Raw genomic sequence first — 19466 nt, forward strand, 5'->3', positions numbered from 1 at the left:
AAGGGTCCTGAAATAAAGCTCCAGGACAAAACCAGTACTCAAATTGCGACACAGTAGAACTACATTCTCTGAGATGCTGTCGTCTGTTTGGTCTTTGAACCAGACGTGTCTGCATCTGAGGACTGCCTTAGAAAAGATTTAAGTTGTGTTTCCCGATGGAAAAATGTATTATGCTGTGTCTTCCACTTAGCAGAGAAATGCACCGCTGATTCACGGTGTAACTGTAGAAGCTGCATTTTTTTCATTTGTAATCTAATTTCATTTTTACAATAACGCCCCAGAAATTCTTGCCTTTAACTTCATTAGAAGTTATCCTGGAAAAAGGTTGTGCAGAATTTGGGGAAACTTCTGTACAAACTGGAGAAGACTGTGTCCCCATTAACGTATGTCTAAAAAAATAAATTGGTGTGCTATCAATGTGTGAAGGTACTGTTGTTCATATAAAACTCTGAATACTTTCTGCCAAATATTTTTAAGCATTGGTTATTAAGCACTGGAACAGGCTGCCCAGGGAAGTGGTTGAGGCACCATCCCTGGAGGTATTTAAAAGACAGGTAGACATAGTGCTTAGAGATATGGTTTAGTGATGGTTTTTGTCAGAGTTAGGCTGATGGTTGGACTCGATGATCTGAGATGTCCCTTCCAACCTAGGCAATTCTATGATTCTATGAAGTACGTTTATTATAGAAAACCATGCAAATGTGAATTACACTGACGAAAGGACTGCAGTGTCGTATGCAAGTGCAAAGCAGATTCTCATTGCAAACACACATTTAGTGTTTAAAATATAAATTAGCCTGGGTGTAAGCTAGACTATGGGTTCTGGAGACTTGCCTGTCTGTGCGAAGCCGCAGCAGCGAGGTCGGCACCACAGGCGGACCCCAGGGAGGAAAAACGGGGAAAAAAAACTTTTGGAAGCTTTAGGAAAAGTGAGGAAATCGCGAGCAGGTGACAGGAGCGTAACCTAAAAATCCGCAAACAGAGCAAAAATAACTCCTGCTGCAGTTTCGCCCTCGGTGTGTCGGCTGCAGGGCAGCCCTGTGCCCGGAGGGGGCACAAACGGGCCGGGGTCGGAACGCGTCGCGGCGCCTCCCGCTCCCAGCCGGCGCCATAAAGTCGCGGACGGGCCGAGCGCTTGTGCTGTGCGGTGGTTGGCGGTGTTTGTGGTGCGAAGATGGCGGCCTTTTCGGGTACGTGGTGCTGGGGCGGGTGGTGGGTGTTGTCAGCGGAGCTCCGGGAGAGTCCCTCGCCCTCCGGACCTGCCGGTGCTCTGTGGGGGCGGTGGGTCCCGCGCTCCCTGCGGCCCAGGGGCCCTGGCAGCGCCTACCCCGGCTCCCGGGCCTGCCCCGGCGCGGGCCCTCCGTGGTGTGGGACGTACCGCGGCCTAAGGTGGAGAGGCCTGTGGGGATGTGGGTGCTCTTCCTGGCTCCTGGGGCTCTTGCGGGCCTTCAGAAGCGGCTACCAATATGGATTTGCTGTTCTGGGGGGGGAGGGGTACGTGCGTGTCTGGCAACTGGGATTGCTCGGTCATACTCCTTCCTCGGTTCATCATGACTGTTCTATGTATTGCCGGGGGTGATAATTGGTTATTATAAGCGTAGCTCTAATCTGTGATATCGTTTGAAATGTGTGTGAACTGTAATCTAAAAATTTACTGTGAAGGAGGAAACATCACCGTTTATTCCCTCCATGCACATATATGCACACATAGGTGACCAATCAGCATTAGGATACTGTAAAATTTTAATGTGTATGGGTTTATAATTTGTTTCTTTTGACTGAATTCTTTATATCTAATCATGAGGGAAAATGATGAAGCTTCTTCTGTAGATCTAGTGATGAGTTTAGATGCTAGGCTGCAGGATTAATTTGACAGTAGTTGAGGAAAATATAATGCCATTGTTCGATTAAACCTTTGTGCAGTATATGGAATTAAACTATGTGAACTAGAAGCATATTAAAAATGGAAAAATAATATAGGGATCTATGCATAATTAGCAGTCAATAGCTCTGAAAAAGCTTTTTACTTACGTGGATTGTCTAATTTTCTAGGAATGCAGACTAATACTTGAAAATGTTAAAGCTTTCTGAAATGATGTTACAAATGTGTTTCTTGTAGCACTTTTATTATAGCAAGTGGAAGAATCAGTTCTGGCTGCATACATCCATATATGTCAGCCCAGCTCTCTATGGGTGTATATGTGTGTGGTACATGTGAAACCCAGCATATGACAGTGCATAGGCTAGCATGTAAAAGCTCCCTTTAGATAGGTACATATTTATACTTAAAGAAACGGATTTAGAGTAACGCTATGCACCTGAAAAGATAACCAGTAGCTAAATTGTTATTTTGATGGTATAATGCTATCACATGGGTTGGTTAAGATCTGCTTTCTTCTTGCCCTTATTGAATAGCTGCAGGTGTGGGTTTTCTTCTTTTTTAGATAAAGAAAAATTGCTTATCAACATTAATGTACAAACATTATTATGTGCTTCATATTTAACTTGTGTCTGAGGGAGGTGTTGATATCAGACTTTAATATGAGTTTGCTAGAAGGTGTATCAAAGAAAAAAAGCTGGATGTGGTTAGTAACTGTATGAAAATAAAAGCATTGTCTAGTTAATATACATGCTGTAAGTGTGTAAGGCAAGATTTGGTGAAAAGAAACTTAAACATCTCAAATTTGAGTCCCTATATGGTACAGGTTTTTCTTCTTTTTTGAAAACTATTTGTATCACAACTGTAGAGGGAGTCAGGATATTTGTGACTAACAAAGTCTTCCCTGTTGTTTGTGTAGGCGGTTTCCTTAAATGTGCAAAGATAAGTAGCTTGCCCTTGAAATGGTACTGAGTTCCCAGTGTGTTTGCTTTGTGGTTATGTCAGCACCTGCCCCTATGCCTAGCATAAGCCTGACTTACCCTACTGTAAGCGGGGACAACTGTCAAAACTGTATGTTGGGAAGGGAGAATATTTCTTATCTGTCACTTGAGTTTTACAGAGAAGGCTGCATGTTTTGTAGCTGAAAAGAACACTTTTTATTTTTGTCTGTAGTTGGAAGTGTTGACACTTGGAAATCTTTTGGACTATGTTGAGGTAAATAACACTGCTTGTTCCTTTTTCTTGTCTTGCAGAAATGGGTGTTATGCCTGAGATAGCTCAAGCAGTGGAGGAGATGGACTGGCTGTAAGTAGGAATGCGTTTGGGCCTGGCAAAATCTAATTTGTCTTTCAGCAATATATGACATGTGTCTTAAAATACCTCTGCTGTCACATTAAAACAAAGCAGATATGTGTTTTCCTTTAACTGTCATTGCATCTCATGCACTTCTCTTTTTGTGTAAATGACTGAAGAACACAAATTGTGACTGCAGTAGTAAGATTTAAATTTGGACAAGCAAAGCATACCTGCTTATACTTCAGGTTCATTTCTTTGATAAAAGCCTTTGTGCTTCTGCCTCTGTGCTTCTGGTTTATTGGATGAAATTGTGGGTTTATTGGATGAAATACTGTCACATAATTAATGCTAGTTTAGTAAATGTTTTCCAGACTGTGCTCACAATTTGTGTTCCTCAGAGTTGATGCTTGTGTGGCGGTCTTCTACAAGTATTCTTTCTGATTTTAGTTACTTGTTTGGCTAAAACATTTTGTCAGAGCTTGTTTCGAACTGTCATTCAGAATATTATCAGAATGGACAATCTTAGTGTATGTAGTTCTTTTCTCATATGAGTGGTATTAATTAGCTGTGATTAATCTGTTTCTTCTATAGTTCATCATAGCGATGTGGGATGTAGCCCTCTTTGTCAGGGTGCAGCAGAATCTGCTGCATCCACTAGTCACTTCCGGTAAAGGTACATCTCCTGTTCCAAGCTCTTCTTGTAAATGGAATCCTTTTCATTTCCTTAGCTGCAAGCCAGGAAGAATAACATTTACCTGGTATTTCCCATCTTGCAGATGACTGAGGTTTCTATGAATTCCTATATAAGCTTTTTTCTACTGCAAAGATCAATTTATGTTATTGTGTTCTTTCCTACAGTCTTCCTACGGATATCCAAGCAGAATCCATCCCACTGATCCTGGGAGGTGGTGATGTACTTATGGTATGTATACAGGATAGCCCTGTTCCAAGAAAGCCTGTGTCTTTTAATTGTTTGTGCGGTCAGTTCCCTTCTTTCCAGAAGGGTCCATAGTTAGACGAGGTCTCCTGTCCTGCTTCGATAGAAAGTATATTCTTCATCTAAAAACCTCTTTGAAATCCCAGTGTGTTTCCAGCCGTTCTTGCAGATGGGATTCATTCTTTTTAGGCTTTATTTTTTGGCTGCTTGACAGGCACTGGCACATCAATGAGAGCTATCTGATTTAATCTTTTTTTTTTTAATTTTTGAAGTCTGTTGTAAAGGTTTTCTGTGTTTGTATTTACGTGCAATTTGTGCAATGGTATTACTCTCTGAGATCTTCTGTATTATGCAGACATAAAAGTAAACTTAGTTTATAGTTTATTAAAATAGAACTGTAGAACAGTCCTTACAGTTTAAGTTGCAACTCTGGTTAAACTCTTAATTTTTTCTTCTTATAGGCTGCTGAAACAGGGAGTGGAAAAACTGGTGTAAGTAATCAAATTTAAATTAGTACAAAGTAAAAGCCTTTTAAGTGGTGAGAGGTGGTGTGTGTGTTTGTGTCTGCTTATATATGTGTATATGTATTTAAGCAGTATTATTAATAGTCTTTACAAACACATGTAGGCATGTTTTAAAGTGTTTCTGACTTTGAGTATTGCACCTGAAAACTAGGCCAAGTGTATATCTGGAAATATCTGTATAAATTGTGGAATTAAAAATAACTTTCCGTTTTAGGCTTTTAGCATTCCAGTTATCCAGATTGTTTATGAAACACTGAAGGACCAGATGGAAGGCAAGAAAGGGAAAGCAACTATTAAAACTGGTGGGGCAGGTAAGTTTTTGTATGTCGCACTCCTGAAGTTTGGAACACTGTTAATTCATGTCGATTCAGTCACCTTCGAAAGCAAAATTAACCTAGCTTGCCATTACATAAGTATTTTTACCTTATTGTGGCATAATGTAAGTCAGAATATCATCATCCAGATATTATAAAACAGGAATATAAATTTACTGATGGAGTCGTAAGAACTGGGGTGCAGCTGAATTTGATTGTGATGATGTGGATCTCTAGTGTTTTCAGTTGTGTTTTTAAGTAACTTAATCTGCGCTCTCCTTAATGGAAGAATCTAAACTTTCATAGAATACGTTTGCATTATGCACCTGTGCCCCTCCTATGTCCTTTATTTTGACTTTGTATGAATTGCTCTGGAGCAAAGCTGTCTCCCTAGAAAATTAAGCCAAACACTGTAGAGCCAATGTGAACTTCTAATTTGAGTTTTCCAGGCTTACCTTGTTGATTTAATGCTTTTTTGGTTGCTGTTTGTTTCAAACCTAGTGCTGAATAAATGGCAAATGAACCCGTATGATAGAGGATCAGCTTTTGGTGAGTTGTCCTAATGCTGCTGTAAATATTCCCTTGAAAATGTTCACTTGGTGGAAAAAAGAATAAACTAGAAGAAAGTGTTCATGAAAATTTCTTTAAAAGTAGAGAGGCAATTTCTTTAACTAAAACTGTCTTGTAATTTTCAGCAATTGGATCAGATGGTTTGTGTTGTCAAAGCAGAGAAGTAAAAGAATGGCACGGATGCAGAGCAACTAGAGGCGTGACTAAAGGTAGATATCAAGTTATGTATTTTGGAGACTCTTCTAGAAGTTTAAACTAAAATGCCTGTTTGTCACCCATTGTTAATGTAGATGCTTGCATTTAAAACTTACTATCCATCTGAGCAAATGTGCATTACTCTATTTACTGCTAGCTGAAGACTTTGGAATGACAAATACCTTTGTCTTGCTCTCCTGGTGTTGTAAATCACCTTTTTCCTTGATGGGGGATTGAGTCAGAGGAGACAGAATCACAAGTAATATTTTTTAGAACACATTTTATTAAGGTGTTATTAATAGGAAATAGATACTCACACAGTACTTTCAGTTGTTTCCTCGCACACTTCACACAGGCACATGCATGCACAAATTTTATGGTTATGTGGTTGGAGCAACAGATGAGAGGCCAACCCCAAGTCTTTACTCAGAAGCAGTTATACTGATACTGCAGTGGTTCTAGGTGTGTGTTCAGAAAGACCCTCAGTCTCATTCAGCAGTACAGCAGATAATCCTGTAGTCTGTCTGTACGTAGCAGCCAGTTGGATGTGGTTGAAGTTACACTACCAGTTGTTGATGCTAGTGCGTGCTGGTGATCTTCTACTAATTTGGCAGACCCCTGGTGTTCTGAGTTTGTGTTCTTGTGGATTCAATGGAACCATTGGTCTCTCTAGCTTTGGAACCTTTCACACACAACCTCTCAGCCTGTACTTCTTCCTTTTGCCTGTTGTTCTCTGATAACCTGTTGTTTATATTACATACATAGGTGCCTGCAGAACCTTCTCGCACTAACACAGTAGGGGATTTTATGACGCTTTCGGAAGGGGAGGAAATGTTAAACTTGTATGGTCTTGGAAGCAGTCAAACTTGAACCACCTTGATGAAATTGAAATGTAGGTGGTGTTTCAGATTCTTTCTTTCTCTTTTCAAGGGAAATACTACTATGAAGTTTCCTGCCATGACCAAGGCCTGTGCAGAGTTGGTTGGTCAACTATGCAGGCTTCACTAGATTTGGGTGAGTTTCCTTCAAAAGAAGAATCCCATAGACTGTTTTCATAGTCTTGCAGAGAGTGGGTTCCTTGGGAAGGACATCAATATTGGGGAGTTTAAAACTTTTTGTCAAAATAATGCTCTTCCTGTTAAGAGGAAATCTGCTGAGGTGGTGGCAGTGTTTCTTGTCTCTTGGCAACTTTTTTCCTTTTATTTCAATTTTCTAATGAAGGTGACTGGAGACTAGTAAAATCAATAAATGTACTGGTACAAAAATGCTAGTTTAGTGTATATCAAAGCTAGAAGTCTTTAGTTAGCCCTGTGTATTATTTTTTTACCTGATAGTGTTAGAGGTTTCGGTTGCTGGTACAAGGAGGAAAAAAAGTAACCTGTCAGCCAAAAGATAAAAAGCTATAGTTTGTCTTTTCTTCAGGCACTGATAAATTTGGCTTTGGCTTTGGTGGCACTGGTAAGAAGTCTCACAACAAGCAGTTTGACAGCTATGGTGAGGTAAGTTTGAATTGCTTATTGGTAGAATCATAGCAGAAACATTATTATCATGGTAGAAACTGAGTAAAAGTTTTGCATGTTGGTTCTGTGCTGTGACAATCCAACTGTCTTTCATAATAGTGCCAAATTTTAAGGGAAGGTCACTGGGCAGAAGTACAATGAAACATTGAGCCATTTTTGGATAAAAGCATATTAATAGATTGAAAAAAAGCATTTGTCGGCTTGAGGCTTATGATTGTGGCTAGACTGCAAATATTGACGCCTATTTAGAAGATAACCTCTAACCTGTAACATACAGAAAAGGTTTAACTGATGTCTTGGATTTAATTCTTGACTTAGTTCAGTCTTAGCTTGAACAACACCAATCTGTCTGTATTGGAATAAACTGAACTTCGCAAAAATTAGCATTGAGTAGGGAGAAGTGTGAAAACTAAAAGTCGATGGAATGTAAGCACTAAGTTTTCTTAATAGACTGAAGACGAAAATCTCTTAGCTTCACAAACTTCTTCTTGCTACAGGAATTCACTATGCATGATACAATTGGGTGTTATCTAGACATAGATAAAGGACAAATAAAATTTTCCAAAAATGGTAAGTTTTACTCACTTTTTCTTTGGTATTTTACTGGGGTGCTTGTACTGGGAGAGGGGCAAGGAGAGGAATGCATGTATGTGGTGTCTGACTGAATGAACCCTTCTTTCAGGGAAGGACCTTGGCCTTGCGTTTGAAATCCCACCACACATAAGGAACCAAGCACTTTTTGCAGCTTGTGTACTGAAGGTAACTTAAGAATATCACAGAGGTGTAAGATCATGAAAATTGTTCTAGTTTTGGTAACTAACTACTTAAGTATAAAACTTGCATAGCCACCTAAAATTACTGTAGTTGTGCTTGTATGCTCCCTGTTTCCTTTGGTCTACTAGTGTTTCACTACTGGAGTGGTCACCACAGGATGTTAGCCTTGAGGAATACTGTTCAAGTTAAATATTGAATGTTTAAATTCAAATTTAAATACTTAAACTTGACTATAAGAATAAAATAGCACAGATGACTAATTCCTAATACCAGTGCTATCTTGCCAGTATTAAAATTCAATATACTGTGATTCAGCAGATTCAAGTTATTTGCTTATAAGTGCCAAAATTCTCGTTTCGTTTATTCTCAACTCTAACATGACAGTACTGTAGTGTTATGTCTTTGTGGAGTTAGTTTCTTTGGGGCGATTTATTACCAAGTAAAGGTTTCAGCAAACCTTTTGGTGGTCAGAGCAATGTACAAGTTTAAAAAGTGTTTGATTTCTTGTTTGGTTTTTTTTTGTGTTGGTTTTTTAATTTTGGTTTGTCACTGAAAATGAATGGAAGGTGAAAGTTCAAAAGAATGTGGGGATACTGTGATGGAGAGGAAAAGAGTTTTAAGAGCTAGAACCACACATGAAAGGTCTGGCAGGTTTTAGATGACTTGGCGAACGGGAATGTGTATGATGGGAGAAAACACATCTTTCCCTTCTCCTCGTCTGGCTGATTTCTCCTGGGGAAGTGAATTACAGAATTGTTTCTCATTTTATGTGGTCTCTTGAATTTGTGTGACACACCTTTGTTGACATCTAGAATGCTGAGTTGAAATTCAATTTTGGCGAAGACGACTTCAAGTTTCCACCAAAAGATGGCTATATTGGTCTTTGCAAGGCTCCTGATGGTAGTGTTGTAAAATCACAACACTCAGGTAGGTTAGGATTTTTAAACTTCTCTCAGTTCTATATTCAGGTTGTGTTATAGAGCATGTTTTCATCACTTAAATTGCTTCATTACTGCTGTATTTAGGGTCTTACAATGATCTTACTGATAGAAATACTAGTATTTTTATAATGTATTCCAAAATTTCTTCATCTTAAGCCACAAATAGTCTAATATTTTGAATTTAGAAATGCATCAGATAAAAAGAGAAGTTCAGCTAAGTTGCTCAGCAGTGTCATCTTAAAAATACATGTGTGTGCGTTAGCGCTGCAATAAAATTAATTATACTGCATGGCCAGTATACTAACTATTGTGTCAAGATTGATTTGTAATCTCTGAATATTAATCTGAAGCTATTCATAATTCAGTGAGCAATAACATGGAGCAGGTAGAATCATGAGGTTTTAGATTATTAGTAGAAAATTCAAGTTCGTTTCCAGTAAAAAAAAAAAATCCAGGATAGGAATTTATCTTAATGGCATATTTTTTTCACTTAGGAAATGCACAAGTGGTTCAAACACAGAATCTTCCAAATGCTCCAAAAGCATTGATTGTAGAACCCTCAAGAGAGCTGGCAGAACAAACTTTGAACAATGTGAAGCAGTTCAAAAAATATGTTGATAATCCCAAACTAAGGTAACGGTGCCTCTGTACTAATTGTATTTACGGTATTGTACATGGACATGATTTTGCAGGGGGATGAAGAGTGTTCCTCTAGCTAAATGGACCTGAATCTGCAGTGCTACTGATAATGGCCTCAGTAGTATCTGCTACCAACCAACCTCCTGACTTCTCAGCTACAGTCAGACCAGTTAGGGTTGTTTTGATGAGTTTTGTCTAAAGACTACATCTTTCTGGTATGACAAATCTATTTGTTTTTTCCTTCGGATTATCAAAGGTGTACGATAGCTAATTTTTTTAATCAAGAAAAACACATCTGCTTAGTGCCCTTCTTTTCTGAGCATCTTCCTGTGCCCCTCACATCCCCCTGCGCTAACTTTGTTTTTATTCTCCAACAAATAGTTCTGTACAAGGTCTGTGCTGTTTACATCAGTGTGCTCACAGGACAACTCTTGCAATGATTGGCATGGGATGCAATTACGAAAAAAATCGTCTGCAAGCTGCTTTTGTCAAAAGTTGTTTCTCTTTTGACTGCTTATAAAACTTAAACAACTATCTCCATATTCTAAACTACAGTCAATTTACAAGTAGAATTGCAGAGAAGTAGCAATGGGGAGAGGCAAGCTATGATGTAAGATTCATTTAATTTACTGTTACTTGCATTTCTAGCTTTCAAGAACATAAGAAACTTACCAAGCTAACTTGTGTTTGAGATCTTTCAGGAACAGATTCTTTAAGATGAAATTGGTTAAGGTGTTTAATACAACAATGACAGAGTAATCAAATTTGATTCAACAATTCAGTAACAAAACTTTCACTTCTCAAATCAAAATACAATATGCTACATATGAAGGGCCGAAATTTAAACTTGTTTTCCTGTTCTCTGGTTCTTAAAATTACCATTCAGAACTGTTAATTGTCAACTACTAATAAAAGAATCAGTCTTCTGAATGTTTAATATACCTTCCGAATATAATAAAAAAATTAGCAAGTGTTAAACTATATCGATGTAATTTTAGGGAACTGTTGATTATTGGTGGAGTTGCTGCAAGAGATCAGCTGTCTGTACTGGAACAAGGAGTAAGTTGTATTTTTGTTCATATGATCTAATAGTTTGGGTTCTGAATAACTCAGGATATTGCTAGAGAATAGAAATGGTGCTTCTTGTAGCTTCTGTAAACCTGATAATAAGAAATTGTGCAGTTGATAGCAAGCTCATGTTGCACTGGTCTAGGATTTGTTTCTTTATTTTTATGGCAATTGTCAATACAAATGCTTCTAGTACTTGGTCAAATCCTATTGAAGGCTGAGTAACTCTGAAAATTTTAAAAATAAAGGTGTATCTTTTGCCATTTGTCCTTAACTAACAAGACAGAGACAGTTTTCCTCTTAACTTCTGTGTCACACTTGTGTGAATAAAACTGTTGTATGATTATTGGGGTCAACCTCCACCACAAACCAGTTCCATGTAGAACGAACTGGTCCAGCTTCAGCAGCGTGGGATGTACAATCAATTCAGTCATGCTGTAGGGATAGCATAGTAATTTTTTTTTAAGACTCACTTTTGGAAGTGAGACCATGTCTCTATTGATATTTTTTTTTTTCAGTGATTTTTATCTGCCAAAATACAAATTTTCTCCTAAGCAGGCTTGAACTGGAAGATTGCTAGACTTTCATGTGAAAGCTAAATTCATGATGGTGAACCCTTCCATCTGTCAAAATCTTAAGTTATTTCTATGGTTGATAGACTTGATAGGTATACTTGCACAGTAGGAAAAGTTTAATTTATTTTATTCCCAAGTAAAAACAGATTTGTTGGCTTCAGATAATATAGTTGCACAGCTTTTTCTTTTCTTTTTTTTTTTTTTATGGGGGAGGGGGAGTGTGGGTGTGGAAGGGGAAGAAGGGAGCAGGAACAACAACATTTCCCAATATAAGGGAAGACTTCCTGCCTAAAGCAGGTTCTACTATTGAAATGGCCATAGAACTGAAATACAGGTTGCCCAGAGAGGCTGTGGGATCTCTGTCTTTGGAGATACTGAAAATTTTGCTGGGCAACTTCCTGAGTCCTCTAAAGCAGCTTGGAAATTTTCCTTGTTTTACATGTGATGGTGGGAGCGGGGACCAGATGACCTCAAGAGATGCCTCCAAGCCAAATTACTCTAGGATTCTGTGAAGTTATAATTAATAGAAAATAGGGCATTATACTGATAATTGCCTCATAATCTTAAATGTCTCTAGTTAGTTACAGGACTAATTAATATTCTTATGTATTTCATAGGTGGATATTGTTGTTGGAACTCCTGGAAGACTGGATGACCTGGTCTCAACAGGAAAGCTTAATTTATCTCAAGTTAGATTCCTGGTTCTGGATGAAGCTGTACGTAGAGAACTAAGTGGTGCTTAAGTTCTGTTCTTGAATGCAATATAACATTTCCTAAGAGAGTCAGTGAAATGTCATTGTCCTATATCATTTGGTACTTCAGTGGAACAACAGTTAGCTACCTATAGTCTACTTCAGGTCAATCTTTTTCAGGTCAATTTCTGAACACAGTGACCTACACATTCCCTCCTCCCCCCCCCCGCCTTGTAGCTTCTCTGGTAAAGCTGTTTGATTTTTTTCTAATAGAGAAATATATTTCAGGCGGTATTCACAAGATTAGTGAAGTCTGTGCCTTTCCCTGTACAGGGAACTTGAAAGGACAAAGACGAGATAAGCATTTTTGATTACCCAGCAGGTCTCAAAGCCAGTGAATTCTCTACTCAGTATGCTGTGAAATGAATGCCCCTCTCTCTGATCTGTTTTAGTACAACTGAATATTCACAAAGATGGAATGCCTTGGGGTATTAGCTAGGAGAAGCTGCTGAGACAGATGTTCAATTTCTTGTGAAGCACAGCAGCTGTACTTTATAAATACTCCATTTTTTCCTTTTTTTTTTTTGGTGCTTAGTAATCATATCCCTGCCAGAGGACTTCTAAGGCTACAAGCGTATTGCTTGTTCAATGTAAGAATTGCAGTTTGTTTTCTTTTATTTTGTTCCCATGTAGGATGGCCTTCTCCTCCAAGGTTATTCAGATTTCATAAACAGGATCCACAGTCAGATTCCTCAGATAACTTCGGATGGAAAGAGACTTCAGGTATAAAGTTTGTTCTTGGTTTTGTGGGTTTGAGGGTTTTTTATGTGTGTGTGTTCTTAGGTTGTTTTGTGTTGGTAGGGGTTTGGGGTTTTTTTTGCGTGGTATGCACTGCTTTTACTTGTTGACTACTGCTTATTTGAAGTAGAGTTTGTTACGCCTCTTGCTCAAAAGTGACACTTGTCCATTGGGTTCAGTAATACCTGTGAACATGTATTTTTAGGATTCTAGATCTTGAAGTCCCGTATTTAGCAGATATAAAAGTATTTGAAAAAAGAGTGAGTGCATATATTATGATTTCTAATGCTCTAACGATCTTGATTCAACGACTCTCAGTAATTCTGCTTTCTTCCTCTCAAACGATTTGGGTTTTGTAAGAGAATAGTTAAGTAACTTATTTTGTCCCTTGACTGTTCAGGTGGGTAGTTCCTGTGATGAGGAAAGCCAGTCAGGGACTCTTTCTGTTGTGCTACGTTATGCTATTCAACTACATAACATTCTTCCCGTTTTACTCTGAGCATTCTGCTGGGAGAATCTGATCTTCAGTGGTATCCATATGGCTCTTTTTATTCTCAGGTGATTGTGTGCTCTGCAACACTACATTCTTTCGATGTGAAAAAACTATCTGAAAAGATCATGCATTTTCCCACCTGGGTTGATCTGAAAGGAGAAGATTCTGTACCTGAAACTGTACACCATGTAGTTGTGCCTGTAAATCCAAAAGCTGACAAACTCTGGGAAAGGCTCGGCAAGAATCATATCAGAGTAAGTGGTCTAAAAGTGAAAATTAAGATTACTTGCCCACGTTTACTTATTTAGCCTTCAAAATTGTGGCCTAATATTGTAGGATCTTTGCCAGCTATTGAAACAGCTTAGTTATCTGAAATGGTTTGTTCTACAGTAGTCAGCATCATGCTATTTATGATGTCGTAACACTGTTTCTGAACAGCTCAGTCTTACAAACGTGATTGAGGAAGATCTTGATAGAGTAACGTTGTGATTTGTATGGGAGAACAGTGGCACTGCACTGCTTTTTCACTCATTTCCCAGCTGATCGTCTGTAGCCTAATTGTAGTTAGTACCTGTCTTTCCTGATTGATCAGGAGGAAGTAAACCTTCCAAGACAGATCATTCTGTAAAGTAGTTTTGTCTGTATGTGAGACGAGCAATTTTTAGAGGAATGAATTTAGTCTCAGAATACATTTGAGACTCTAGTTTAAATACTGCACACCTGTTCGTGTGAGGTGGTAGTTGTTGTTGAAGTCTTTAGTTTTCAAGTTTTGAATAACCTGGGACTGTATTTCATTCCAGCAACTCTTAAGCAGCTACAATCAATAAATTTTCTTAACTCCTCGTTACCTCTGGAACCTCCCTTTGTTAGGTCTGTTAGAACTATTTCATTAAGTGTTAGCATGAATTTGTTTCTCTTGGGTTTTAGGTTTATATCTGGTTCAGGCTAGCATAGGGGAAAACATACGGAACAGCTGCATATTATTTAGTGATGTTTGTAGTGCGTTGTTTTCAGGTTTGGTGTACGTTTGTTTTGGTTTTTTTAATTCATCACTTTGTACAAAGGTGGTTTCTATCCAGTGTCTACATAAATAATTTTATTGTCCTTTTATATGAACAAGTTTTGTGTGCTTACACTTAAGGCTTTTCTTAGCTAAAGGTCTGTTAGCTTATCTGGTGGGAGAACAGAATGCTAAGATTACTTTTAAACTTTAATTTCTTGATAATTATAAGTTAAGGGAGTTAAGTATTTCCTCTGTGAAGTATGGACTAATGATTTCAGGGGGTTTATTTGTTTGTTTTCTTCCTAGACTGATGAAGTACATGCAAAAGACAATACACGACCTGGTGCTAACACTCCAGGTAATCAGCAATAGTAGTTGAGTAATAGCTTGTGAAATAATCCTTTGTAAATGTTATGAAGTAAATCTGAATTATAGTAGGTATCGGCCTTGAGAGTCATGTTCCTCCGAATTTTTATATCTACGTTTTTGTAGTTGTGAAGATAAATGTGTTTCTGTAATTAGGGTTGAGAGAAATAGATATTTTGCGGGTATTTAAACAACAAATGTTTGTCAGTGTGTGTATAGGTAACCTGAAACTCCTGAGTTTCGTTCTTTCTGTATTATATTACCTTGTAGCAGGGGAGCAGAAAAAACTGAAGGTCTGCTTCACTTGCTCTGCTAATAAAAGTTTAACTGTCTACTGAAAGGCTAGAGAAAGCTTTAAATGTGTGCTATTCAAAGGCTTTTCATATTTTTAAACAGTTGAGTGAAATAACTTCTTTACTTTTACTTAGAAATGTGGTCTGAAGCTATTAAAATTCTAAAAGGAGAATACACTGTTCGGGCAATCAAAGAACACAAGATGGACCAAGCCATTATTTTCTGCAGGACTAAAATTGATTGTGATAATATGGAGCAGTACTTCATCCAGCAGGGCGGAGGTAGTATTTTTCCTGGAAACCTTATTCTCCTCATTTTCCTGTTTATTTCAAAGCTGAAATTGTATGATAGAGGTCACTGATATTCAGACACCCCAGAAATAAAATTGTGCATATGTTTTTTGAAATATTGGCTGGGCATAAAAGTCAGGGTTTGGTAGTAGGGAGTTGCAGGCGTGGCCTTTTGTGAAGGCAATAAACTGCCCTGTACCTGTTCCAGACAGCTTGGAAATGGCTGGAAACAACACATCGTGCACCAAAATTTGAACCAACGAGAAGAGCATATGCTGCCTCTGCTGAAATGTATATAAGAAAAAGTGATAGTTGCTATGGGCAGGAGACATAGAAAGAAAATGTGTGTACAAAAGTACGCACATAAGGAGACATGGAAGGAGAAGTGTGAGAGAAAACACAGGGGACACTGAAAGGGAATATGTGAGGAGGTAGGTTGAAGACACACATCTAGAGAAATGAAGGAATTTTAAGGAGTGAGCAGACATGACTACACAGACCTCTTCTGGGGAGGAGGGAGGAAAGGTGTTTAATCGTTTGTCTTGTTTTTCCCCAATGCCTCTATCAGTAATCAGAAGTTTATGTTTACTGGTAATAAATTCAATGAAATTCCCCTGAGTCCAGACTTTTGCCCACAAAATGTACTTCTTTCCAGTTCTGTATGGTATTGTGTCATAACTTATATATGGTGTTATTAATGCATAGCAATTCTTTCAGGTCCTGATAGGAAGGGACATCAGTTCTCATGTGTCTGCCTGCATGGTGACAGAAAACCTCAAGAAAGAAAGCAAAACCTGGAAAGATTTAAGGTGATGGAGCAGATTGTTGAAGGCTTTTCTCTTACTTCCCAATATCTGATATCATATGTTAATTTGTTTTTCTAGTTATCCATTTAAATTAAATTGCATTCAAATGCTGTCTGACCCACTTCCTAAAATGCTGTGAGGCACAGTTTCTGTAGGTGGAAATCTATACTGTTAGTCAATATGACCTTAGTGAGTTTTCATTGAGAGGGCTTACTTTTAAATAAAACCTAAACTTAAGCTTTGTAACAGATTACATTGTTTTTTAGAGTCTTTGGGTCTTGACTATTAAAAAAAGTTATTTAAATATTGGACAGTTTGGTTTTAAGCCATTTTTTGATTTATACTGGTTTTATGCTGTTGGGGAAAGAAATAAGGGTGTAAATTGGCCACGCTATCCGTGTTCAAAAAGCATTATTGCACTGGGGAAGAGCTTTATTTGAAGTGTCTTAAATGTACAGAGACACTTCAAGGTGAAGTAAATGGGAAAGACTACTGTTTTCATTGCCTGGGATTTTGTTTGCTTTATTTAGTACGCTTCTTTACAACTGTGTTTTTTGCAGAGAGGAGATGTCCGTTTCTTGATCTGCACAGATGTTGCTGCTAGAGGAATTGATATTCACGGTGTCCCGTATGGTAAGACATAACGCTTACACTAAGCTATTGAATTGCATACAGCCTCAGTATATTTGCAGTTAAAACGAGCGTATGACTTACAGCTTCACTTTAAAAAGTTGTAGATGTTAAAGGCTTGATCTAGGCAACTTGTAATTTGATTGTTCACCATACCTTCTCAAATACCTGATAATATTCTGCATTATTGGGGATTCTTCATTTCTTTTTCTGCTCTTGTCAAAAAGTAATCATGGAGAAAGCAGTTTTACAATGGAGGCCTTAAGTGTAGGTATTGCAGGTAACGACACCTGTAACTGCTGTAACAGAACATAAACTATCTATATGGGTTAAGGAGAGGGATTGCAGCAATCAAAATCATATTTATTTTAGGTGCCTGGTCTGTGACCTTAGCTTGTATGTCTTTAAAAAAAACAAACTTGTATTCTGTGTGGATTGTGCGTTTCTTATACAGTTATCAATGTCACACTCCCTGATGAAAAACAGAACTATGTTCATCGAATTGGGAGAGTAGGCAGAGCTGAGAGGTATGTATGTGTTCTGAGTAGTCACTATGTTTCCTTGATTATTTTGTTGTTGTTGTTTCATAAATTGGCAATAGTTATTGAAATACATTTTTCTCTCTCCCTTAATACTTCAGGATGGGTTTGGCAATCTCCCTTGTGGCAAAAGAGAAAGAAAAGGTAAATATGCTCCAAAGCAAAATGGAACAGACGTTATTTACTGAAGTTCTATCCACAGCTGATGTCTGACTTCAATGTCCTGCATTGGAAAACTGCTTGTTTGTTCTTGCTTAATTGAAAGGGAATTAAATAGATCTCTGAATTCTTTTTTCATGCTATAATTAATCAAAATGAATGTACTAAACTATTTCACAAAGTTTAGAAGCCGTTTCTTTTATTTTTAGGTTTGGTATCATGTATGCAGTAGTCGTGGAAAAGGGTGCTATAATACTAGACTGAAGGAAGAAGGAGGTTGTACCATATGGTACAATGAGATGCAGGTAAATGTTTTGCTTAACCAGAATGTTCAAACCACTCTAAAAGACTGTGGGATATAGTTCTTGTTTTAGCTGTGTAGTTGCAGTACAAAGCTGGCTTTGGGATGTTTATAAACCTTTGATTTAATTTAAAGAAGAATATGGAAAACTCTTGCAAGTTATACTTTCTGTTAGTTTGTTATTTAGTTATAAAAGTTTATTTTAATACTCCTAGCAAATTCTGTTGGGAGTCTTATTTTCAGCTTCTCTATGGTCTTCCTGATCAAATGCTGTTAAGAGTTACAGTATGTTAGTTACGTATTTTTGTTTAGATGGCTTGTTGCAAAACTGTAAGTAACTTTAAACTGTTGTTCCTCTAACCTGGAAATAGTGTGTTGCTTGAGTACATTTTTATTGGGATTTGCATACTAAGTATGAATGCTTTTTAAATTCACGGTGTTTCCCTCCTTTTCTGTGTTAAGAGAAGGGTGAATGATACATCATCTGTGGTAAAATAAGCTCAGGCTGTGAGCTTTTTATTGTAAAGTAGCCCCACTTGCATAAGTAGGGTAGGATGTAAAATAAAGGTTTGTAGGTAGGGTAAAAACATACTGAGATTGGAAATGAGTCTGGAAATATAATCTGTTTGAGCAAAAATGTGTTAGTCTTTGGTGTCTGTGACCGAATTGTTTTCAGTGCACAGTTCGTGTGGAAACTACTTGAATGACTATTCAGAACACTAGTCTGACTGAAGTCTTGGACCATAAGAGTACTTTAAGACACTCTAATATTTTTTTTTTCTTTTTAGTTGCTGGGGGAGATTGAAGAACACTTAAACTGCACTATTGCCCAAGTTGAACCAGACATAAAAGTACCAGTAGATGATTTTGATGGAAAAGTTACATATGGGCAGAAGAGAGCTCTGGGTGGTAAGTAATGAACTACTCTTGAGCTACCTTGCTATGCAATGCTCAGTTTCTTGGTTATCTGCTGTGTAACTACAGAATAGGTAGGTTTAAAAAGACTCTGATAGATCTTTGCTGTCTTCTGGATTTGTTACATGCAGTCTATGGGTTGCAAGTGACCGAAGCATGTGTATGCCTGTATTTTGTTGTATTTGTTTGTGTGGGTTTTTTTAACAAGTTAACAAAGTTACTTCAGCTTTCTGAATGATTGTGGTTGAGCGTTATTAATTCTGCTGAAAAATGTTTTTTGAACACATCATTTAGTTTGAGTCTGTCTTGGCAGGTGGACTGTATAAAGGCCATGTGGATATTCTGGCACCTACAGTACAAGAGTTGGCTGCCCTTGAAAAGGAGGCTCAGACATCTTTCTTGCATCTTGGCTATCTTCCTAACCAGCTGTTCAGAACATTCTGATTGCACCACACTTGAGACAAGGCTTGAGTTAATAAATGCTCTACCCTGCAAATACAAAAATCCCATACTGTCTCTGAGTAGCAGTAGTTAGAAAAGGATTAAAATTAAATATACTTCTTGCATGATGAACAGTATGTTCAACACATTGTTAACTCTGTATTAGCTGTTGTCTTGATAAAATAAAACAAGTCAAAGGTGAAATGGTTTCTTTTGCTCTTCTTTTGCCTTGCTTTGAGGATTAATTTGTGGAGTTGTTCTTTGCATAGCCTTTTGATTTATTGAAAATACAAGTGTAATTAAGCAAATCTGGAAGAATAAGAGTTTAATTCATTTCTTTGGAGAACATATGTTAAAACTATTTAACTAGCTGTGGACTGTGATTTCTTTTTTTTTTTAATGCTGTGCTTTTTCAAGATGCATCCATACTCAGACAGCTGTATATATTTAAGACAATGAAGAAAAAATCCTAACTTCCTGCAGTATGTATTTGAAGCTCTTGGTTAT

At 37.8% G+C, this 19466-nt stretch overlaps 1 protein-coding gene across 2 annotated transcripts; it reads left to right on the forward strand.

Annotated features, from left to right (window-relative positions):
* The first annotated feature begins 1065 nt into the window (after positions 1-1065).
* DDX1 (DEAD-box helicase 1) lies at positions 1066-19163 on the forward strand. 2 transcript variants are annotated; one of them, XM_054195407.1, is made up of 26 exons: positions 1066-1190; positions 3133-3184; positions 4034-4097; positions 4574-4603; positions 4851-4947; positions 5452-5499; positions 5646-5729; positions 6646-6729; positions 7138-7214; positions 7733-7805; positions 7918-7994; positions 8822-8936; positions 9445-9583; positions 10588-10648; positions 11850-11948; positions 12618-12707; positions 13281-13469; positions 14525-14576; positions 15013-15159; positions 15886-15977; positions 16535-16607; positions 17059-17131; positions 17245-17287; positions 17512-17607; positions 18392-18512; positions 18832-19163. In XM_054195407.1, exons 1-26 carry the CDS (start codon positions 1175-1177, stop codon positions 18960-18962), a joined length of 2223 nt encoding a protein of 740 aa, XP_054051382.1. In that variant the 5' UTR covers positions 1066-1174; the 3' UTR covers positions 18963-19163. The 2 variants fall into 2 exon arrangements, with proteins under 2 accessions (XP_054051382.1, XP_054051383.1); XM_054195408.1 differs by lacking the exon at positions 5452-5499.
* Positions 19164-19466: the final 303 nt, after the last annotated feature.

Source organism: Rissa tridactyla, chromosome 3, assembly GCF_028500815.1.
Source record: "Rissa tridactyla isolate bRisTri1 chromosome 3, bRisTri1.patW.cur.20221130, whole genome shotgun sequence".
Lineage (NCBI taxonomy): Eukaryota > Metazoa > Chordata > Aves > Charadriiformes > Laridae > Rissa > Rissa tridactyla.